Raw genomic sequence first — 16,325 nt, 5'->3', positions numbered from 1 at the left:
TCACGTATGCTTCTGAAAGCTACCGATCTTGTTGTATGTATCAGCAATTAGTTCCATTTTACTGCCTAGCAGAGCTCCACTGTGTGGGTGCCAGCCTTTCTGTTCACGAGTTCATCCATCCATCTATTGAAGGACATCTGAGTTCTTTCTGGATCTTGCTGTTACTAATAAAGCTGCTATGAACCTTTGTGCACATGCCCTTACACAGATATGCTTCATTAATCTTCAGTAAACATGTAAGCATGTCACAGGTAGATCACAGATAGCTGTCACACTGTTTTCCAGAGTGGCTATACCATTTTACATTTCCACCAACAGTGTGTAAAAGCTGAAATTCCTCCACATCACACTCACAGTAATACTTTGGTTTGGTCAATCTTTAAACTTTAGGGTCTAGTAAGTGTTTAGTTATGTCTTATTATGGTTTAATGTGCATTTATCTAATCACTATGGTGGCCATCTACATCTTCTCTAGAAGTTATCTGTGCAAATATTTTACCCATTTTAAAATTTGTTTTCTTATTAATAAATTGGAGTTTTTCTTATTAGTAAATTTGAGTTCTTTATATATCCTGGTTACCAATCCCTCATATCAGACATGTGTTTTGCAAATACTGTATCCTGATCTATGGCTTGTCTTTTCATTTACTTCAAAGTTTCCTAGAGCACAGAGTTAAGAATACTTTTTATTGTATGGGTTATGCTTTGGTGTAACAGCTAGAAATCTTTGCCTAAAAGAAGATCAATACTTTTCGTATGTTTCTTTTACAAGTTTTATAAATTTGGTTTTAGATTTAAGTTTCTGGTCTACTTCAAGTTAATTTTTTGAATATTATGTGAGAAATGGATAAGTATTCCTCCTAGCTCCTTTACTTTACCACACAAATTTTAGAATCATCTTGTCAATTCTTACAATAACTAAACTTTACAGGATTTTTTTCATAGTGCTAGAGATTATTAAGCCCAGGGCCTCAACTGTGCTGAGCAGGAACTATAACACTGTGCTATGTGCTCGGTCTCTCGATAGGATTTTGTTTTTTCTTTTTTTCCTTTGCAGTACTGGAAGCTGAACTCATTTTTCACAGTCCCATGCATTTTGCCTGGACCAGCCTCAGACGCAATCGTCCTGCCTCTGTCTCTCTGGTTCCTTCCTGACTCCCTATCTACTGCTCCACTGATTGCTGAGAGAGGATTCAACATCATAATTAAGGGTTTGTCTATTTTTCCTTCAGTTTTATTGGGTTTTTTTGCTTCAAGTATTTAGACTATCATAGGATGCATACACATAGAATTTCTGTGTCCACTTGATCTATCATTAAATCATTATGTAATAACTTCCCTCCTCCATTCTGGGAATACAATTAAGATTTTACATGAGGCTAATGGTTCACACCAAAGCAAGACTAGAAAAAAGACTCAATACCAGAGACTGGACTTACATTCTGAATACATCACCCTCCCCTCTTCCCACAAACTCCTCTTCTGGGGAACTCACAGCAAGCAAACTAGCAGGCAGGTTTCTGAGGCTGAGTGGCTTACCGGGTTATGTCACAAAGGTTCTGAAAGATCTTGTCTGGGTTTTGACCATCAGGGCCACTCACACGCCCTGTCTCTTGGAGCTGCTGCACCTTCTGCAGAGCTACACTCACTGCATAGCGCATAAACTCCGTGCTGGACCTGAGAACAGACAGGCTCTCTTCGTGGCTTTGGATACTATCCCTGGAGAAAGAGGAAGGGAGAAAAAAGATACCCCTACTGCTACTGGGATCTGGAATCAGGCGTTCTAGGGACTACTCAGAACAGTAGAACGTTAGCAAGTTCTCAATGATAGACCCAGGGCAGCATGTGCCTGGTCACTGCCATGGTTGCCCTTTGACAACCACTCAGTGCTGGCACCTCATTTTCTCCCTTCCTCAATTCCTTAGCACTTCAGTAAAATTTAAATGTCAGTCTTAAGTCTTTTAGTTTTATGGGTTGTCCCTTTGTGGTTTTGGGGAGAGGGTTAATACTGGGGCTTGAACTCAGGGTTTCGTGGTTGCTAGGTAAGCACTCTACCTTGAGCCATTCCTCCAGCCTTTCTAGCTCTGGTTATTTTGGAGATAGGGTCTAACTTTTCAGGCCTATTGGCCTGGCTTGTGACTCTTCTACATTTCCCACAGTAGCTGAGATGACAACTCATCAACTACTACCACCATCATCCCAGCTTTTCCTGTGAGATGTGGCCTTTTTTGCACAAGCTAGGATCAAACTGTAATCCTCCCAATCTCAGCCTCCCAAGTACCTAGGTTTACAGGCGTGAGCCACCACACCCAGCTCCTTTGTTTTTTTAACTTAGCTTTTTCCTTTATTCCCTTTTTATTTGATGTTATGTTCAAACTACTTAGGAAGATTTTCTTTCTTTCTTTTTTTGCAGTACAGGGGCTTGAACTCAGGGCTTTCACCTTGAACTACTCTTCCAGTCCTTTTTTGTAATGAGTATTTTCAAGATAGGGTCATGTGAACTATTTGCCCGGGCTGGCTTCAAACCATGATCCTCCTGATCTCTGTCTTCTGAGCACAGGAAGATTTTCTTATAACACTATTGGAATTCATGCCTATCTTTTCATTCATTTCTTCACTGTTGCTGATTTTTGTGTGCCCCACTACTTGCTCTGATCTGTTTGTACACACTCAAGCAGAACCTTACCTGAAAAGAGCAGTGAGAAGATCAGACACAAATTTCAGGGACAAAAAACTGTCGTTTGTCTTGTTGGTCACTTTCAATTTGCCTTTACCTGTTTTTTCACTAAGGATGTCAGAGAGCTTCTTGTAACACATAAACAAGCTCAGAACCTCCTCAAATTTATTCTTACTGTAAAAAAGGAAAAAGAGACCAAGGACAGGCATCAGTATCTCATGGTTTAGTTTTAAATACAGTAATAAGGAAATGACAATGCTTCGTCAAAAGTCATGCTTTATGGATCCCATTATAAACAGACCTTCGTTTGCATGGCATTCCCAGACTACAGCAACCTATCTGGACCCTTTCCTTCTTCTCTCATTTACACCAGTCAAGGCAGAGAGCGAAGGCCAACACGGCTACCAATAGGACTTCTCTATTGAAATCAGGAGTACTCGAGTTTAGGGCCTGGGAATTTTGAATAAATGAAAACCTGCTGCACAGGCCTGACTGGCAAATACTTCAGTGCGCTTTGGAGGAAAGAACACAGTTTTCTCTTAGGCTAGATATCCATTTAAGAGATATTATGCCTGGCACCTCTGGCTCATGCCTGTAATCCTAGCTTCTTGGGAGGCTGAGATCAGGAGAATCAGGGCTCAAGGCTGACCAGGCAAACAGTTCATAAGACCCCATCTCCAAAATAACCACAGCAATAAAAACTGTATGGCTCAAGCAGTAGAGCGCTTGCTTTCCAAGTGTGAAGCCCTAAGTTCCAACCCCAGCCCCACCAAAAAAAAAAAAAGAAGAGAGATATTATAGTCCATGGTCTATTTAGTGCTTGATATGGTGCATATAGACAGGTATATAAACCGGAATATTCATCAAGCTACAAGTAAAGTCCCAGCAGTGTCTTACCTGAAATTACATATGGAGAAATTATATTCTATTAGAACCTCACAAACTCCCAGCAAGAGAAATGCACAGATATTATTTTTGACGCCGATGCCAGTGCTCTGAGAAAAATCTGCTGATTTATCCTAAAAGACATATGATACAAATTAATAGGCTGCTAAAGACTTCCATTTTTCACTACAGTTGAGTAGTTAGCAATTACCAGTTCAAAGTCTTCCAGTTCACTCTTGATCATCCTGCTAGTAATGGACTCCAGCATATCATCTAGCTCTTGGTAGAGCCCCTCTTCTTCCTCCTCTTCGTTGCCCTGTTGTAAGGGCATCACTCTGTTCTTATACCAGGCCAAACAATGCTGAGTACAACACAGCAGATAATCCTGTAAGAAAGTAAGTAAATTGAGTAAGTAAATAATATTCTTTTTTAGGGGAAGGGGGCAGTGCTGGGGATTGAATTTGGGGCCTCATGCTTGCAAGGCAAGTGCTCTACCACTTAAGACATGTCTCCAGTCCTTTTGTTTTCAGTTTGTCTTTCAGATGGGATGTACTGCTTTTGCCCTGGCCAGTTTTAGATGGCCATCCTCCTTCCTGTATCTCCTGAGTAGCTGGGATCACAGGTATGTACCACCATACCTGATTTGTTTTTTGAGACAGGGTCTGATAACTTTTCCCAGGCTGGCCTCAATCTGTGATCCTCCTCTCTCTGCCTCCTTAGTAGCTGGAATGACAGGTATGCACCACCACATCCAGTCCATTAAGTGATATTTTTGAGTATTAAGGGATAGCCTATGAAGCTGTTATCAGTAAATAGTTCTTATTGATGAAGCTTAAGTCATTTATAAGCATCACATATTAAATCCATCTGAATTAATAGAACTGAAAAACATCACTAAACTAACAAGTGCTGTTTTCTAAGCTTTTCCCAGAGGAATTGGTCTTGTAAGTAGGTGACACTTCAGAGCAAAACATCAGACGTGCCCTGTCTGCACTGATACAAACACCCTTGGAGCCAGGATATGAAGTTAAATAGCTTTTGGTTCCTGAGTCCCAAAGTTATTCTGACAATAGGCGTTTATGTTGAGGGAATCTTTGGGAGACAAACACAACATGCTAGACCTAGGCTGGGGACATCTGATGGCATAGAAGGTGTACAAATGAAGACAGAATGACAACTGAAGAACTCCTCTTTCTCCTGCAATGAGTTCTAAGTCTCGTTCCTGTCTTTCTGACGCTAGACAACAAGAGTAGAAAAGCAACCAATCCTAGATTCTGTGAAGACTCAACAGAGTGCCCTTCTAGCTCAACCTAAATCACGTACTCCCTCCAGACTAAGAGGCAGGCTCTTGGGTTAATCTCCTCCATTCTAAAGCACACTTATCATGTGTCTATAGTCAAGAATCCACAGATGAAAGAGAAAATGCTCCTGGGGGAACTGACCAATGGCTTGCTTTAGTAAAGTGCTACCATCTACCAACAGGTCGGAGGTGATAACGGATCAAAAATGACAGGTAGGGAAGACTGAAGGTAAAAGTTCACTGAGAGAACTAGAAGTTTCACAGGGAAAGGTAGCTCTGTCTGAAAATCACCCTTATTACGAATGGTAAAAGTAACATTTACAGGAGGAATAAAAGTTTTACCAGTGGTTCCTGTAGAGAGATTTGACTTCCTTGGGTCAGAACACAAGCTTCTAATTTCAGAGGCGGCAGCAGATCAGGTTTTGGCTCATAGAACTGTTTTAACTTTATATAGCAAGGGGAAAAGAAATCACCATGACTCGTAAGTACTTTTCAAACTATTCAAAGCAATGGTACCTTTAATATCTAATACCTTCTGAGACATTTCCCAACCATCAAAGAATGGCGCAGCAAAATTAGCACTGTTTTGGCTTGCCTGCGTCCTTTTGCCCTGGCTTTAGGCATAGTAATGGTAAGAATCATCTTTCCTATTTCACATCAACCTACTCCTTTTACACCAGTTCATAATCTTGCCTAGGCAATTAGCATTTTCAGGACAGCTTGGTGAATAAGAATACAGGCTCCAGAATCAGACTGGCTGAGTCTGAAATACCACTTCCAGCACTTTTTACTGATTTTGATAAGGTTATGCATATCTTGGCTCTTTATTTGCAAAATGAGTATATTGTTAATATGAGTGCTAGCTAAGGATTAAACATTACAGTATTCATAAAGTACTTCAAACACTACTTGGAAAATACAGCTGACAAAAAGTTAGCTGTCACTTATTTTCTTCCTTTTACTTCTGGTGTCTACACAATTTTACTGGTCTATATGTTAACCCAAGTCAGGAAGCACTGTTCAAAGCTTTCAAACGTGCTTTTATTCTTGTTAAATGTACAAATGTAGATTGGTTGATTGTTATAGTCTGAAAAACACAATACAGCTAACGAGGCCCAATGAAAAGTTTTCTGGATAGCAAAGGACCTTCCAGTGATGTCCACATATCTGAGACCTTAACTTCAAATGGTCCTCTTTAGAATTATCACCACACAATAGCTGAGACAGAAAGAGAGGGAGGGAGAGAGCAGGGAGAGAGGGAAGAGAGAACAGAGAGGGAGAAAGGGGGAGAGAGAGAGAGAGAGAAATATGAGAATGAGCTCAATTCTACTTCTAGCAATATGATGGCCCAGGGTCTAGATGAGACCTCTGGGTAGGGAACTCCAGACCTTTTATTTCAGAGATAAAACATAACACATACAGTTCTGACAGCCCCTGTATAAATGGGTCTTCAATTTTGAAGACCCTCCTTCTGACTTAGGATGCAGACTGTTAACTCACAGGGACAACAGTGACATGGTGGCCACATGCCTGATGAGTGATGATTGAAATAAAACAAACTGGAACCGATGACATCCCCCAAGCATGTTCACAATGTACCAGTGTACTCATTGGGAATTATTTTGTACTTTCAAAAGTCTGGAAAACATCAATTACCTCTCAGTGCCTCATTACCTGATTTCCCGAAACGATCCATAAAAATGTATTTTACCTGTGAGAGCAGAGTCTGCATGATCGAATTAGCCAGCTGAGAGTTCCTTCGAAGAACATCATAGAACCCCTAGGAACAATCATGCAGAGAGTGAGCTCTTCCTTTCTTTATCCCATTCTTTGATAAACATGGAAACCATATTTGCTAGAGGGAAGAACAACTCAGAATGTTTAGGTGATTTGTCTAAACTAAAAAAAGATATCTCCTGGGCTCGTGGAGTGGCTCAAGTGACAGAGCACCTGCCTAGCAAGTGTGAGGCCCTGAGATCAAACCCTAGTACTGCTTAAAAAAAAAAAAAAAAAAATCACTGAGAACTGAGTTAATAATCTTATCACAGTCTTCACAATTTTAAGCATAGGGTCATTCTGGCTTTGGGATTATTTTGTCCCTTCACAGCCAGCGATGTTCTAGGCCGTATTTTTATTTATTTATTTATTTATTTTTCTCAGACACTGAATTAACCGCCTTTCTTTTTAGGACATTCTTCCAGTGCTTCATGGGCCTAACCACCTGAACATGAATGATCGTGACATTCCCCCCCCCCCGATCCTGAATTTCCCAGTCTTCATCAAAAAATTAAAATCCTGTCAAGAGGTTATACAGTTCATCTCTGAGAAAAAGCAAATGAGAACTGATCAGAGAATTTTTGTTTAAAGAAAAGATGTATGTTTTTGGTGGCACAGAACCTCTTGCTTGCTAGGCAGGCACTCTTACAGCTTGAGCCACTCCACCAGCCCAAAGAAAAACTGTTGAAGGAAAATTAGCCCTAACAGGCATTAAAATATTTTACAAATGTATAACAATGATAAAAAGACCATTTGTCTTGGCACAAAAATCAACACGGATGGCATACAAATAGCAAACATAAAGCAGGCAACTAAACACCTGGTTAAGCTGGGAAAGTTAGCTCTAATATTACAGCAAATTGCAGGTAAGTTAATAAATAGTTAAATATAAAGCCAAAAGCATTAAAAGCCTTAGAAGAACATGCTAGTGAATATTCACTTAAAGAACAGACTCTATATACAAAAACTAGAAGAGGAGTTACAGTACTGTGGCTGCACATTAAGATCCTAGAAAAAAACAAAAAACTAAAAACAACAAGAAACACCAGGAGACACCTCAAAGGAAAAAACCTCAACAGATCTAATAACCTAAAACGACTACTTCTGCAGATCTGAAATGATCGTCATGCTTCACAAAAGCAAATGAAGAGCCTTTGCTGCCTCGGTTGCATGTGGTACCATTAGGCAGAGCCAGAGCAGGGCTGGTGAGGTGGCTAGAGCCAGTGGGTGGGTGCCAGTGTCCTCGCCGGTCCCCTGAGAGTCAAAGAAGTAACTAACAACGGTGCTCAATAATGTGCATAAGATGACTTATCTGCAGGAAAACACTGCCAACACCAGGAAGATCTGTGTTTTGGCTCATTTAGTCCAGGAAAAAACTACTCTTCCTGACTGCCTTATATGCAGTAATGGGATTGTCTCTAGTCACCTGGCAGGCAAGTTAAGGGACACAGACAGCAGAGAAAACGACCAGGTCTGAGGGACCACCATGAAATCCAGTGCCATCTCACTGCATTATGCAAAGAGCCAAGCTGTCCAGGCTTAAATACAGATGGAGACCTGTGACTGGCTGGAGGGCACAACCGGCAGGTCATACCTGCCCCTATCCACCAGATATATGGATTCCTTCACAAGGAACGTCAGGGGTCCTAGGACTTTGCAGGCTCACCCTAGTGTATTTCCTGGCTGGAGCCTCGTCCTGCTCCATGGCCTGCACATTAAATTCAGTCTCATTTCCTTAACCGTGCCTTGGTCAATACTAGCTTCCTATCCCAAGTGAAGATGTTACTTTAATAGGAACACTTCTAGGAATTTCTGACAGAAAGAGTCAAACGAGTGTGTGCGATGTATGTTCAGCAACAATTGCCAAAATGTTTGTACTAGTGAAAACCACGCCAACAACATAAATATCAGAGGAGGAGAGGTGAGGTAAACTGTGAGGTAAACTGTGATGTATTACGCAGCGATTAAACTAGTGCTAATCTATATGCGGTTATACAGAAAGAATGACAGATTAAGAGAGACAAAGCAAGTTACAGAATGCCTTTGTGAGATGCAAAGGTGCTTGGGTAACAAAAACACGTATGCAGATGAAGGTATCTGGAAGGATATACATCAGAATTTTTTTTTTTTTGGCAGCACAGGGGTTTGATCTTGGCCTCACGCTTGAGCAAGTCCACCAGCCCTACACATCAAACTTGAACAGCTGTGAAACTTGTACTTTTCTTTTTCTTTTTTTAATTTATTTTTTTATTATTCATATGTGCATACAATGCTTGGGTCATTTCTCTCCCCTGCCCCCACCCCCTCCTTTACCACCCACTCTGCCCCCTTCCTCTCCCCCCCACCCCCTCGATACCCGGCAGAAACTATTTTGCCCTTATCTCTAATTTTGTTGAAGAGAGAGTATAAGCAATAATAGGAAGGAACAAGGGTTTTTGCTGGTTGAGATAAGAATAGCTATACAGGGAGTTGACTCACATTGATTTCCTATGCGTGGGTGTTACCTTCTGGGTTAATTCTTTTTGATTTAACCTTTTCTCTAGTTCCTGGTCCCCTTCTCCTATTGGCCTCAGTTGCTTTTAAGGTATCTGCTTTAGCTTCTCTGCGTTGAGGGCAACAAATGCTAGCTAATTTTTTAGGTGTCTTCCCTATCCTCATATCTCCCTTGTGTGCTCTCGCTTTTATCTTGTGATCAAAGTTCAATCCCCTTGTGTTTGCCCTTGATCTAATGTCCACATATGAGGGAGAACATATGATTTTTTGTCTTTTGGGCCAGGCTAACCTCACTCAGAATGATGTTCTCCAATTCCATCCATTTACCAGCAAATGATAACATTTCATTCTTCTTCAAAATAACTATTTTTGAATTGTTAGAAAACTTTACACAAAACATTTATTTCTATAATTTGAAGAAAATACTAACAATTTATTTCCCTAAAAAAACAAAGTAACAAATGAAAACCTGGCACATACTTACAATATGATAAAAGTTGTTTATTCCAATACAGAGTTCATTGTTATTATTTTTTGGTGGCACTGGGTTTGAACTCAGGGCCTCACGCTTGCTAGGCAAGCATTCTTACCCCTTGAGCCATTCCACCAGCCCTCAATGGTTTTTTTCAAGATAGGGTCTCGAGAACTATTTCCCTGGAGCTGGCTTTAAACAGTGATCTGCCTGCTCTCTGCCTCCTGAGTAAAGCTAGGTTTACAAGTGTGAGCCACCAGCGCTGGGCTTATAAAGTTCTTTATAAACTAATGACGTACAGAGTAAGTCCTTATGAATAAACGAAATCCAATAACCTAAAAGATTTAGGTCTATGAGCCATATCAAGCTAAACCGTTTTTTGGTGGTACTAGTGGGGACAGAAGTGCAGAAGAGATAACACAGAATGTCTGAGACTGCCTATCTTTAGTCAAGCCTGCTTGCAAGGTTGGCGTTTCCAAGTTGGTGACTGGAAATCTGACTGAAAACAGATACACTAACACAAACCTTTCCCTAAACAGTAAGGAGTGGCTCACTTTGCCTAAACTGTCTGTAGAAGCGACGTGGCTTATGGTGAGCATGTTTTTCTTTAGAATTTTTGTTTGGAAGTTTTGGTGCACACTAGACAAAGGGCGGCTACACGACCAGCCCCAATAAAAGCCTTAGGGGCCAAGTCTCTAAACATCTTGCACACATCACAAAGAAATTGCTGAAGGAGTTACGTATTTCTGGTGCAACCTCTCTTGGGGGACACTTGAAGCCTGTACCTGTTTCCTTCTGACATCGCCTCCGCAGCTCTTCCCTGCTGACTTCGCTTTGTATTCTTATCCATGAGAACAAGTATGTGCTAAGTTTTGAGAGACCTTCTAGTGACATCTCAGACCTGGGGGACGCCCACCATAACGTACAACTGCCCCTTTTGTGAAACAACTACCCTTTCCCCATCAAACTGCTTTGGGATCTTTGTCAAATCTCTGCTGACCAACTTCAACTTCATACATGATCGACTGTTTTTGCAGTTCGAACTCCTTTACATCGATGTAAATTTAGAATCCTTTCCTTCTGGTTTCCTTCTCTCAGTAGTATCCGAGATCTTCCACATATTTATCTTGCATGTATTTTGATAGGTCTATGCTTAAGCGTTTTGTTTTCATTTATTAAATATTTAATTTCAAATTTTGAACTCTTCAATGTGAGCGTATAGGAGTATGACTGACTTTTGCATGGTTTATGAACTTAGAAAATGACTGTGACATGCTAGGAGATAAAATCTATATAAATTTCATTCCAATTGTGTGTGTATGTATGAGTGGTGTGATTAGAATGTTAAGGCAATTTCTTTATTCTACATATTTTCTACAATAAGCTTAAAAAATCTAGTACCTGGCAACTCGGGCTCAATAAATGTTACTTTAAGATATCAAATAAAGGTATTGCCATAGCTGCTCTCTGAAATAACTTCCATTTATTCTGCTTCTTTGATTACTTGACACTCTTCTTCCTTCCATGTGACATACTAAATGTTAGATACAGTAGTGTACCCTCCACGGCCACGCACTCCTGCGTCTACTGGCTGAGTCTCAAGTGGTAATTCTATTTGTCCTCGGTTTTAGCTAACTGCCCTATCATTTCATGATGTGATTTCATCAGTCCTATCAACACCTGAAAGCCAAGTGCAAAAATAAAAAGTAGTTGTTTGCACAGCTGAGTGCTGTGCAAAGACTTACTAAAGGAAAGTTTCTAAAGCTTAGAGACAGAGCTAAGACAAGTGTAAAGGGAAGAAACTGAACCCGTCTGGAAGGTCCCCACATGGCATCTGCATGTAAAGTATCCTGAAAGTTTTCTGTTTTTACAGCCACTTCAGCAGAACAAAAACTTAAAATTTGAGGCAATAAGTTAAGGGTGTGGTTTATATGAAAGTCAGAAAGTTACAAACGACAAACTTGGTGCTGTATTAAAATACTGGCAAGTTAATACCACATTTCAATATTTAAATTAAAATAGGTAGGTCAATATATATCAACTATTTTTTGTGTGAGTTTGAACTCACGGCTTCATGCTGGCAAAGCAGGCACTCTAACACTTAAGCCACACCTCCTACCCATGTTGCTCTAGTTATTTTGGACAAAGCCAACTATATGCCTTGGCTGGCCTTGAACTGCGATCCTCCCAATCCCAGCCTCCGAAATAGCTAGGATTTACAGGGGTGAGCCACCAATACCCAGCTATGTACCAACTATTATTTATGACTCCCACCTTAACATTGACTCGGTATCACTACCTACTAGTCCTAACTGCATAAGGGCATATGTAACTGTACTCTTATAATCAGGAAAAAAGAGAGGGATTGCTACTTTTCTTGCACTCTCCTGACTTACCTCGTAAAGCATGAGCCGAACGTCAGCCTGCTGTCCTAAGCATCTCCTCAAACTATCCATGATCTCAAGGCACAAAGTCTCATTGGCAACAGAATTGTAACGGCTGTGAATATCCACATGCACCTGAAAGGAAGAGAACCAGCTCCTGTCGAATTTACCAAAGAATTTCAGTAAGGGGTAAGACAGCCCATGTTCTGGTCAGAAACTCATGAGACTTAGCTCTCTCACGCTAACACCAAGCATGGAGGCACACACTACTTCAGTGTCATGCAGTGATATGTGTCGTTCTGGTTCTGATTTGGAGTAAGACAATTTTCAAGCATTTTAACAAAATTAACTCTTTCCTCTTCCTTAAGGCTTCCTGGACAATGTCATTTGCTTAGAAAAGGCACACTGCTTAGTTTATGCCACTAGAATTGGCAATTACAGTATGCCTGATTCTATTTAAATGACCTAAGATTCCATAGAAGAATCTAGATCTTTACTCCCACAAATTCCAGAGGTTTAAGAGTTAGGCAGTGTCTTGCTTAGAAATGGACACGACAAAGAACTGATACCCTTTGTTCAGTTTTAAATAAAATGGGAATTACAGACCAAGAATTTCCTCATCCTACCCCAGGCATCCTAATGATGTAGTTCACACCATCTGACTGTTCTACCCTTTATTGGTTAAATGACCTTGGGCAAGTTACTCAGCCTCTCTCAGCCTTAGCTTCCTTACCCTAAATAAGGTAACACGCACAAATGATCCCTACTGTTCTTAACATTTAACCTATGCTTATAAACAAAAGTTTTATATACTGTTCTACAACAATAAGGATTCCTAATGAAATTGTTAAAGATCTACATTGCTAAATGTATAAATGTTATAGTACATCATTAAATCAGCAGGACAATTTTATTGTTCTAAAGCCCAGGTGAACAAATTCTTGAAAAGTTTTATTTTTTCAGAAAACAAGGTTTAACAGATGTGCATGTGCAAAGCAAGTACACTGACTTATTTTTTTCTTTGTTAATGTTTGTTTTCTTTTATACTGACTTATTTTCTAATTGGGTATAGTAACAAAGAGAATAATGACTCTGGAGACCAAATGATAATGGATATGAAGTATTAAGTTGTGTCTAACAGTGCTATCCAACAAAGACAGTATGAACCACAAGTGCAAGCCACATACATCATTTAAAATTTTCTAGTAGCCACATTAAAAAAGTAAAATGAAACAGGTAAAGTAAGTGTTAATATTATTTAACTCAATATATCAAAATATAATCAACATAAAATAATTATTGAGATTTTTATGCTCTTATTTCACACTAAACCTTCAAAATCAGTGTGAATTTTACATGTACAGCATAACTCAATTTGTATTAGCCACATTTAAACAAGTGTTTACTTCAATAGCCACACTGAGGCTAGTTGCTACCACACTGGCTAGTACAGTGTAGTGCCCAGAAAATCTGTTATTAATAAAGACTAGTTGATATTATCATCATGAAACTTTCTTACGACCGTAACAGGAATAAAAGAAATGGCTTACATATCAGTGACTCCTGCACCAAAGCTCAGTACTGCAGTTAGTGTGAGCCATCCTTACCTGACTGAGCCCAATGGACTGACTGCACTGAGAAGAGGCCAGGCTGCCTAAAACTTTAAAGTTCTTCAGGAGCAGCAAAAACCCAGCAACCGCAGATTTTCGGGCATCAAGATGTCTAGCTCAGGAATACACAGAGAAGTTAACAAACAGCACTAACTTCAAAGGAACATGCAGAAAAATCCAGTTAACTCCACACAAAGAAGGAACATATATAAACAATGAAGCACAAAACTAACCGAATTTATATGCTCAAAGTAAGGCATCAGCTGTGCAGAGCAATTAGCAGTACAGAATTCAGTTCATTTTTTTCATTACCGACTTAACCTCATGACTCTAACTGTACTTTCTTCTCTCCTTGTCTCCAGTCTTTGTGGGGATAAGAATGGGAGTACTAAGGGGCTGCATGATGGAGTGGTAACTCAAATTTGAGTACTGTATGGCAAAAGTAGTCACTGAGTTCTGCTGTGTCTGAAGGAGAGCTTTCCTTCACCAGCTACCTTTCTACAGTATGTTGGGCTATGCATGTAAACCCTCCATCCAGAAGAATGAAAGTTGAGGCTCAATGATTAAATACATATTACGGATGATATACCACATGAGCTCAGTCTATCAGGCATTCCTTTGGGTGGGGAGTAACAAAAAAACGTCCACTCTAGAACAGAGATAAATAGCTACTTGCTAGCTGTTCCTCTGAACATCCGTAATGGATTATAATATGGTTGGTGTGATATAAACTGTGTGTCTTCTCTGCAAAGTACCTAGCACTTTCCACACACTACTGTAATACTATAGTTTTAGGAGACAGCATTATCACCTCCAGTTCATACAGTAAGCAGTAAAAAAAGAGGTCAGGAGGCACTAGATGAGCTCCGAACGGCACTCGGGCTCCTCACAATTCACTGGGTCACTAGCCACTAGACCACGATTCTGATGATCACTGAAGTGAGAGATTTTTCAAGTTTATTCTTAACTAAGGTTCTTCCCGTTAAGAACTGTTGCCAGCTCAGGTTTTAGAGAATGTGGCAATGGAACTTCTTCCTGGAGCCTATTCAAGGGGTGGCAAAGCACTTGAGATCACAAACTCTGAACTTAGATTACTTCCACCATCAATTACTGTTTGACCTTGTCTAGATCTCAGGTTTTTATCTGTAAAATAGGAACTGCAGTAATTTTCACTCCACAGGGTTGCTCTGAAGACCAAATGAAGAGAAGCACACAAAGCACTTGCCATCATGCCCACTGGATCAGAGTGCTCTGCTGGACAGGAGTTCACACCACCTCTGTGAACAGGAGACACTGGGACATGGCAGAGTAAATTGAGTCCCAACGACGGGTGCAGAATTTCTTACGACCTAAAGGAACTACTTACCTGGCAAACATGGCTTTGCGAAGGACAAGGATCAGGGAGTCTCTCAATGACATGCTGACTTTGAGAAGCGGCTAAAAGGACAATCCAGTGGGTAAAGACAGAGCGAGTTAGCTTATCAGTTTTAGCTCATTTCTACTCAATACTGCTAGCATTTGACATATATAATAATCTTTGGTTCTGTTTTACTACATGTTTCGACACTGACTGCATTCTAATAAGGGTAACAGTATACTTTGAAACAGTAAGTTGAAACTGGTTGTGAATGCCTTTGTACTCACTAATTTCCTTAGAGACATCAGTCACTTCACTAACTTGAAAATGAGTCAAAGGAGGACCATGAAATGAAGAGGGGTCAACTTGGAAAGCACTATAACTCAGTGCCCTTGACCTTTTAATACAAGCTTTTATGTTTTGGACTCAAGGGAAAAAGAATTTATTGTAAATGTACATCTGACTTCCACTAAACAGATAATCCTCAGTTTTGGCAAGTTAACTAGGTGAGAAGACTTACCTGCACTGCCTTAAGCACCCCTTGTACAGTTTGAAGGGGTAGGAAGGACAAATAGTCAAAGGTTTCTGTGATTTTAGAAGAACAGGTCTGAAGAACTAAGGGTGCATACATGATGATATCTGAAAGCAAGTCTAAAAAACAGAATCTATAATCAGTTGCTTCAAATATCTATAGGTATTTAAAGCAAACTAAATATGGGAAGATTGTAAAAAGTCTTTTTTCCTTTCTAAAATAAGTCACATATGCTTTAATTAAAATTTTCACTGCTAAGCATACATAACTTTTTTTTCCAGTCAATGTAACCAGGATACTTTAACATTTTTTGTTGCTAGTTCAAGACTACAAAATTAAGCTGTCTAAAAGAAGAAACCCATTACACTGCCAAGACAAGGAGCAAGTTTTTGTATCTCTAAGCTAAACCAACAAATATACTCATGAATTATTATTATGCAAGCATACAGTCCTATGGAACATAGAAAGCATAAAACATGGGTCATTCTTCCTTCAAGAATTTTAATCATTTAGTGCTGGGGGCATGGCTCAAGTGGTAGAATGTCTGCCTAGAGGCCCTGAGTTCAAACCCCAGTACTGCAAAAAGAAAGGGAGGGAGGGAGGAAAGAAGGGAGGAAGGAAGGGAAGACATTTAACAATTTAGTTGTAAGAAAATACATTTCAAGAGAATTAGGTAACAGAACAATACCAAATATCTAATAACACCAAACATTCACTACCTACTAAATGGTAAAGAGAGAGTTTAAGCTGTCGGAGTGGCTAAAGTGGTAGAGCATCTGCCTAGCAAGCATGAGGTCCTGAGTTCAAACCCCAGTGTCACCAGAGAGAGTGAGTTTAAG

General features: G+C 40.0%; 1 protein-coding gene across 5 annotated transcripts in view; it reads right to left on the bottom strand.

Annotated features, from left to right (window-relative positions):
• The window catches only part of Fanci (FA complementation group I), a 76,602-nt gene that overhangs the window by 26,013 nt on the left and 34,264 nt on the right, over window positions 1-16,325 (bottom strand). For all 5 annotated transcript variants that reach the window (XM_074061820.1, XM_074061821.1, XM_020165470.2 and 2 more), the window contains 10 exons: window positions 15,475-15,605; window positions 14,964-15,034; window positions 13,595-13,709; window positions 12,000-12,122; window positions 6,574-6,642; window positions 5,205-5,306; window positions 3,774-3,947; window positions 3,575-3,696; window positions 2,687-2,851; window positions 1,540-1,719 (listed from right to left, as the gene is read on the bottom strand). In XM_074061820.1, coding sequence (XP_073917921.1) covers window positions 1,540-1,719; window positions 2,687-2,851; window positions 3,575-3,696; window positions 3,774-3,947; window positions 5,205-5,306; window positions 6,574-6,642; window positions 12,000-12,122; window positions 13,595-13,709; window positions 14,964-15,034; window positions 15,475-15,605 — 1,252 coding nt within the window. The remainder of the gene's footprint in view (window positions 1-1,539; window positions 1,720-2,686; window positions 2,852-3,574; window positions 3,697-3,773; window positions 3,948-5,204; window positions 5,307-6,573; window positions 6,643-11,999; window positions 12,123-13,594; window positions 13,710-14,963; window positions 15,035-15,474; window positions 15,606-16,325) is intronic.

Source organism: Castor canadensis, chromosome 19 (genome assembly GCF_047511655.1).
Source record: "Castor canadensis chromosome 19, mCasCan1.hap1v2, whole genome shotgun sequence".
Taxonomy (NCBI): Eukaryota; Metazoa; Chordata; class Mammalia; order Rodentia; family Castoridae; genus Castor; species Castor canadensis.
Note: the sequence above shows the minus strand (reverse complement) of the source record. Positions and strands in the feature narration are given on the sequence as shown.